A 7,856-nucleotide genomic window follows, 5' to 3' on the forward strand; every position below is an offset into this window, starting at 1 on the left:
TAAAGCTCGATAAACATCATGGTGCATGGAACCACAAACAAAAACGGATTCTGACACACAAACCTCACTCCCTCATGAGTATTTCGTATAATCTCACCATTGCGATACACTATCACGTTTGCGGTACCCTCCATTACACTAGCAAAACAATCAAAGAACACTCTTCCTCGCAATGAAAATGGTACCGGACTTTGCCTTATATAGATGAAGTACTCAGCACGCCCACCCCCGCGATGCTAACTCAGCACGCCCCTCGTGTGTTGCAGTCTCATGCAATCAGACTTCGCCACGTGGCATTCACGCCCACCCATGTGCTGACTCAGCACGTCCCCCCATGTGTTGCAGGTTCGTGCAACCAAACTTCGCCAAGTGGCATTCACGCCCACCCATATGCTGACTCAGCACGCCCTCATGTGTTGCAGTCTACAAGCAACACGTACCCCATCGTGTTGAAAGTATCTTCTGACACCACCAATCTACAAATACACACACTGCACCAATTTTAATTCCATAACCAAATTATTTTGCCTTACATATGATCCCATAAATATTTGTGTTATCTTATAAAACGCAAAATGAAATTGAAATTGCCAACGAACTATAACTCAAATGACATAATTTTTTCTTCTCACTTAAAAATTTTAGATTTGAATTTTACTCTTAATTTAAAATGAAAAAATAAAATTAAAATTTGATCTACCATTGAAGATGCTTTCAATTTTGCCAAATTACCTATATTAACCGACTACATAGCCAAAAATTATAATATTTAAAAATAAATTGAAAAGGCTTAAATAAAAGATTGGAGGGCCAATATTGTTGTGCATAGATGTAAAAGTGGAGTACCCATACACCCAACCTCGAGAAAGTAGCGGTTTTCTAATTTCTCGCGCGATTCTGAATTCTGCAAGAACAGAGAGAAAGAGAAAGAGGAAGGGATCAGTTTCAGTGCTTTCAATTCTCGCTTTGGTTTTGAAGATTAAGCTACCTTAAACGACGTCGTTTCGGTAATGGAAGCTCAATTACCGGATCTCTGAATAAACAACAAGAAGAAGAAGAACCATTCGAACTGCACTCGAATCTAAGCATATTCATTCCCTGCAATGGCGTCGTGGCTCAAAGCAGCTGAAGGTAATTGATCTCCCTGAATACATTCGCAGTTTCACCCATTTCCGTCGAAATCATTCTTTTTCGTCGATGATTCAACTTTGTTATTTAATTTTTATTCCGAGTTTCATTCGAAAATGATTTTGGGAGCTCAGAGAGGTTTTGGTCTCAGCTGGCATCATTGCATCTTCTTATATTTTGATCGATTCACTGAACCTGCAACACATCGTTAACGCTGACACGCTCTTATTCTTCAAATCAACATGCCAAGTTTTTAATTAAGGTTAAGTTTGGCATTGAGTTATAATATTAGGATGAAAGTCAATATATTGAGAGTTAGGGAATTAATTAGTGAAATGTTAACTATTTTACATAATATGATATACCCCCATACATAATCTCTGATGCTTTGTCCATGTAGTGTAAGGAGTATAACATGTTTAAAATTTCAATGTACATGTCTAATCAAGAGAAGGGCGCCTGCACTAGTTCATTTGATCTCAATGGAGCTCACCTTCTTTTGTATTGCTTGCTTTTCAGGGTGTTGCCTTGTTATGTAATGAGTTTATCATTTTGAGTTCAGATTTGACATGCCTTTTTCTTTTTTTTTTTTTCAGATTTATTCGAACATGTAGATCGAAGAGCAAAGCTGGTTGTCAGTGACTTAGCTGAAGAACAACCAGACACTAAGCCTCCAGGTTTTGATTTCTTTTACCTGCCTTTTAGCGATCGGTTTGTGCCAAATACCTAGAATCGATCCTGGGTATATTTTTGTGAAGTTATGCTGATAGTTTATTCAAAAGATAGACTTCTAAAACCTTGATGATTAGAAGGTTTCTTGTGTTATATATTTTAGTTTGACTATTGATGGTTCTTAAATGTGAGTTCCATTTTGTGATCTTTTATATTGAGTAATATATTGGCCTAAAAGTTTGGTGTAAACTTTTGCTAGGTCAAGAGAAGACGGTTTGATACCTCAACTTAAGTTGTAAGACATAAAACTTATGTGTGTTTTGCAGAAATGGCCATCCCTTCAGGAAAATGGTTTTCACAGAACTTTCTTTTTAAACTATACCACTAGCAAATCTTTTACTTTCTTCCTTCTAGATTTAAAGGTTTTGCATCTAATTTGTATCTAGGTTGATCTATGAAAACAACGACTGTTACTACTACTAATAATAATCTTTGTTTAGCTATGTGGAATTGGCTAGGTGAATCAAACCATGCCATAGTTATATAGTCTTGTCATTATCTAGTTTAATTTTAAACTAGAATAAATGAGTAAAAAAGCGTGCCTTTTCAATATTAAGTTTTGCATATTCTGTTATTAGAAGTGCTAGCAGTTGTTTATTGTATCTTAACTTTTTTTGAAATAGCTTCCAATGGGCAAGGATCTAAAGGCAACAGGACCAAAAAAGTCAAGGTATTGCCTGTGCATTACTATACATGGATAATGATCTTGTAGTTAATTTTCAAGTTGAGCTTCTCTTCTTGATTTCTTCAGGCTCATAAGAGACTATCCACGCCAGCAACTGTAACGAGTGATGCCACTGCAGAGAAAAGTGAAACTCTAGCTGCAGCAGTGGATGCAACAACTCAGAGGGACAATGTTGAACTTGTAGCTGAAAATGATCGGAGTACCCCCATATCTGCAGACCAACCAAACAAGGAGCAACCTGTGGATTCAACGTCTCCCTTGTCTGGCACTTCATTATCACAAAAGCCAACTGATGATGTTGGTAAACATGCCACAGATGATGTGAAAGTTTTAGCAGCTGAAACTGTTTCTGAAGTTGCCACTGTATCTACAAATGGTGAGCCTGTCAAAGAGAATGCTTATGAGGAGGATCCTCCCCAAACTTCCAAAGGAATTGAAGCCCCAAGTGATGAACTCACTAATGTTGGCCAAACTAACAAGCCTAGGGATCTGGATGTGAATCAAAATGTGAATCAAGAGAGATCAGAATCTGTGGGTGCTGATATTGTTCCTAATAATGATGATGGACCTAAAGATGGTGATGTAAAGAATGAATCAGTTCCGAATAGAAAGAATGATCAGCATCATAAAACCGAGATCTCCCCGCAGAAAGTACAAGATCAACTTGAAGAGGTAACACTGATTTTGGAGAAATTAATTTATCAATCATTATTTCATAAAACATCACATCTTTTCTTCTAATTTTTTAGTCGGTTCATAGGCTCAAGGGTTGCTTAAAACAACAAAATCAACTGGTGGGTCCAAAGAGGCAAGGTTAGCTCGGGTAAGAATGTTGTTTGAACCAATATTTGTGTTGGCTTAGCCTCAGATATGGGACAATCTTGATCAGATAAAGATCCTGTAGAGTATTTGTGGAATGTTGAATTGTGTTTCTTTGTAATTGCTATTATAGATGCCTGATTTATACTTTTTCACGATGCTTAGGTCTGTGCTGGATTATCAACTCGCCTTCAAGAATACAAATCTGAAAATGCACAACTAGAGGAACTTCTCACTGCAGAGGTGAAATACAATTACTATGTCCTGGTTTCAGAGACTGGAATGTCTCATTGTATGCTGGCAATGAAACACTTGAGTTGTTGCATTACTAAAATAATTCCATATTTACAGAGAGAGCTGAGTAAATCATATGAAGCTAACATAAAACAGCTACAGAAGGATTTGTCTGAAAGTAAAAGGGAAGTAACAAGAGTTGAATCAAATATGGTTGAGGCCTTGGCAGCCAAAAATGCTGAAATTGAGGCACTTCTAAGTTCCATGGATGCACTTAAGAGGCAGGCTGCACAATCTGAAGGAAATCTAGCTTCCATTCAGGTTCTTCTTTGTTAATTTATTTAAGTAAGCTTTCATGCAGTATTTTATGTCCATACATGCTACTACTTTGGAGTTCAATAGGAATCAAGAGATGCCAAAGCCTCCCTCATAGAAAACCTGGTGTCAGCCTTGCAACTTACTTTTTTGTTTTTTTCAGAACTTTATTCTCTAATATGTGCTTTGGCCTTGTGGAAGCTTTATCCTTCTCTGATTAACTCATTGGATCGCTTGAATGCTGCTACCTTCTGCGTATTGCGTTAATGGTCTTGCAGTTTGAATAATACTTTTCTCCATGTTGGTTTATTAATGTTAATATCTGGCTTGCACCGTTTCCTTGGCCTACCAAGAATTTATTGTTTATGAATGATGTTGGTTGCTGGAAATGCATGTTTATCTATCCAATTCATAAGAAAACTGCAATTAATTGAAATATATTATCCCACTGACCACAATATAGCTATAAGCTGCATTTATCCATTCCGAAATCCGAAGTGTGTCTTTCTGCCCTGTCTTAAATTTTACTGAATTAGACGATATCCGGAGTCTTTTTCTCGATAAATTAGGAAAACCTTTGGCTATTTTGGATTGAGTAACATGACAATCTTCTTGATTCTGTTGTTTTCTTCATTAGTTTCCTTCTATATATTTAGGACTTCTCATTTCACTATGGCTTGTACGTTCATCGCAATGCTTGGATAACACTGTTTATATCTTATTAGGTAAACATGGAGTCTATGATGAGAAATCGAGAGTTAACAGAAACAAGGATGATGCAGGTAAGTTGGTTCTCCGTTACATGCTTCCTATACTTGTATGATATTTTCCATTAATATGATAAAGCTTTTTGTGTAAAAAATCTGTTATCCTCTTAGGCTCTAAGAGAGGAGCTAGCATCTGCAGAACGAAGAGCAGAAGAGGAACATGCAGCGCATAATGCTACCAAAATGGTATGTATCTTGAATTGTTTATTTCTTTTATTCTTGTGTATTTGCCTTACATTCAAGTGATTGTGTGATTGGTGTAACAGGCTGCTATGGAAAGAGAAGTAGACTTGGAGCAACGAGCCATTGAGTCATCTACAGCACTTGCAAGGATACAGGTAATGTAAGCATTTACTGCATTTTATTTAATTTTTAATTAGTGTACACGTCCTGTTGAACTATTATTTTCTGTTTGTTTTAACTTCCATTTTGGTGTCCGTCACTGGTTTCTGTTCCGTTTTTGTTTTATTGTGTTTAATTTTAAAGTCCTAGGTGTTCTCATTCATTGGATTAGAAATCTTTGAGAATACGAAAGGATCTTGTATAGTAAATTTTAAGATGATTATAAAATGATTTTCATCATCAGAAGTCTTGAAAGCTTTTGTGTTTTATTAAATTTGAAAGAGGGAAGGGAGATCATTTCAGCTCATTGAATGCTGCTATTTAGTCTTGCTTTTCTTAAATTACTAACAATGTATCTGTTTTACAAATTAATCATGAGTAGTGGTACCAAATCCACAAGGAAATCATCCGTGTAAATAAGGTTACTACTAGTCTCCCTTTTCAATCAAGGTTAATACATTGATTTTCGTTGCTTATTTTTTCAGAGAATAGCAGATGAGAGGACAGCAAAGGCCACTGAACTTGAGCAGAAGGTGGCACTTCTTGAGGTACATAGAACAATTAATCTTTATTTTTTTTATTTTAAACCATGAAGGCTGATTAGTAATTAATATTCTGCCATGGAGATCTACTGAAGCTTTTGTCAACATTTTTTTAGGTAGAATGTTCATCTTTAAATCAAGAGCTTCAAGATATGGAAGCCCGGCTGCGTCGTGAACAAAAAAAGTCACCAGAAGAAGCAAATCAAGTTATTCAGGTATATTGTTTGCATACAGGCTAGCCATATGCTTTAATAGGTTTAACAGAAAGTTCTGAGAGTTCCAAGAGGGGTGGGGGTTTTTGGTGGGGGATGGGAGGGGTATGTGGGAAAATTACTTGAGCTATTGCTGCCAAAAGACCAAAATGATTCTGGCACCAACTGTTGGGCCATTGACACACATCATTATTGTTTAAATTCTGTTTTAGTGGAATTATGCAAATATTTGTGATAAATTATTCATCCTTATGGAGCTAGTGCATTTCATATATTAGATGCAGGCACGGCAGGAAGAACTGGAGCGTGCACGTCAGGGTCAGAGGGAAGCTGAAAATAAGCTATCTTCCTTGGAGGCAAGTTTTTCTTTTTACTTATCTATAAATAAAGTTTATTAGAGATAAGTAGATAACGGTCTCCTGTTTTGTAGTTCATAGTTTACTTTCCTATTATTTCTTATATGTTTGGTTTCACGGTTTCAGGCTGAATTTCAGAAGATGAGAGTTGAAATGGCTGCCATGAAGAGGGATGCTGAGCATTATTCACGTCAGGTGATAGGGGGTGTTTTTCATGAATATCTTATTTTGTTGAATGGGGTTAAAATTTGAATCTGTAGGTAGGATACACATTTTTTGGAATATTACTTGTACTAAGCAAGCATTATATCCATGTAACAGGAGCACATGGAGTTAGAGAAACGCTATCGGGAACTGACTGACCTCCTGGTAATTTGCAATTTCTCATCATGCGTTAGATTGCAATTAATTGTAATGTTCATTAAATTAATGTACTACCATCGTCTCAGTACTACAAACAAACACAATTAGAAACCATGGTTAGTGAAAAAGCTGCAACGGAGTTTCAATTGGAGAAGGAAATTAAGCGTCTTCAAGAAGCACAGGTATGTTGTTATTTGTTAGATTCCTGTGGCTACTTGATTGTTAGCTTGACTGTGCATCTGATATCACTATCATGTTGAACAGGCAGAAGCTGAACGAAGTAGGGTTTCTCGTCGAGCGTCAACATCTTGGGAAGATGAGACTGAAATAAAATCCCTTGAGTATGTTTCTTCATATGATGTTAGCATATAGAGATTGTTTATCTGTGTTGCATTTTTAGAACTTATAGGCCTACCAATAGGGTGCAAAGTTAAGGCAAAACCTTTAAAATCATCAATCTTTTGTAGAACTAATTTGTTTACACCCCCATGTTAAATCATCTCTGATGTAGCTGTTTCTCTCTTTTTCTTCTTCATCTTCTTCCTTTCTATTAAAAAAAGAAAGAAAAGAAAAAAGAAAATGAATAGTTGGTTGATAATATCACTCGATTATTTAGTTATTCCTCTTTCATATCTTTGTCACTTCTCCATCTGTGTTTTGATTTCCACTTGTAGACTTTGGAAAGTTATCTTATAAAGTAATAATTGCAGGGCTCTTCCTGTGCATCACCGTCATCTGGTTGGTGCAAGTATTCAGGTAACAATCATCATGTCTCATGTTATTCCCATTCCCCCTTTGAGCATTAGTTTTTACTTTCTATTTGGCTTGCCACGTGCAGTTGCAAAAGGCAGTGAAATTGTTAGATTCGGGAGCTGTCAGGGCAACAAGATTTCTCTGGCGTTATCCCACAGCTCGAGTTATTCTTTTTTTCTATTTGGTGAGATTGCTTAATTTGATGCTTAAAAGTGTCAAATATCTGAGATTAATACCATGGAAAGAAATGAACTCTGCTAACCTTGAGAAATTGCAACAGGTATTTGTACATCTCTTCTTGATGTATCTCTTACACCGCCTTCAGGTAAATATATTCAGCCGTTGCACCGCAAAGATATGACAATTATTAGTGCGCAACTGCATTTTATTCTGTTTTTGTAGAATTGATTCTACTGTAGAATTATTATAATAGAAACTAAATTCTAGATGCCAAAATTGGTTTTACCAAGTTAACCAGACATTAATCTCAGAATCGATTTCCGGACCCCAAAATTGATTCTTCCACCTCCCACCGAGTTTGTGATATGAGTGACGTTAATGATTTTGGATACTGAACTGCTATCAAGTATTGCTGACTGCAGCCTCAC

The 7,856-nt window shown here is 36.5% G+C and overlaps 1 protein-coding gene across 1 annotated transcript in view; it reads left to right on the forward strand.

The window, feature by feature from the left end:
* LOC107644420 (golgin candidate 1) overlaps positions 826-7,856 on the forward strand; it is a gene marked incomplete in the record, with an annotated part of 7,447 nt that continues 416 nt past the window's right edge. The window contains 20 exon segments of the mRNA XM_016348276.2: positions 826-1,131; positions 1,725-1,805; positions 2,484-2,530; positions 2,612-3,217; positions 3,306-3,368; positions 3,530-3,607; positions 3,716-3,919; positions 4,639-4,695; positions 4,792-4,866; positions 4,947-5,018; positions 5,508-5,570; positions 5,681-5,779; positions 6,055-6,132; positions 6,259-6,327; positions 6,454-6,501; positions 6,582-6,677; positions 6,760-6,836; positions 7,206-7,251; positions 7,334-7,432; positions 7,529-7,573. Of these exon segments, the coding sequence (XP_016203762.1) occupies positions 1,104-1,131; positions 1,725-1,805; positions 2,484-2,530; positions 2,612-3,217; positions 3,306-3,368; positions 3,530-3,607; positions 3,716-3,919; positions 4,639-4,695; positions 4,792-4,866; positions 4,947-5,018; positions 5,508-5,570; positions 5,681-5,779; positions 6,055-6,132; positions 6,259-6,327; positions 6,454-6,501; positions 6,582-6,677; positions 6,760-6,836; positions 7,206-7,251; positions 7,334-7,432; positions 7,529-7,573 (2,031 nt within the window).

The sequence above is a fragment of the Arachis ipaensis genome, chromosome B05, assembly GCF_000816755.2.
Source record: "Arachis ipaensis cultivar K30076 chromosome B05, Araip1.1, whole genome shotgun sequence".
Taxonomy (NCBI): Eukaryota; Viridiplantae; Streptophyta; class Magnoliopsida; order Fabales; family Fabaceae; genus Arachis; species Arachis ipaensis.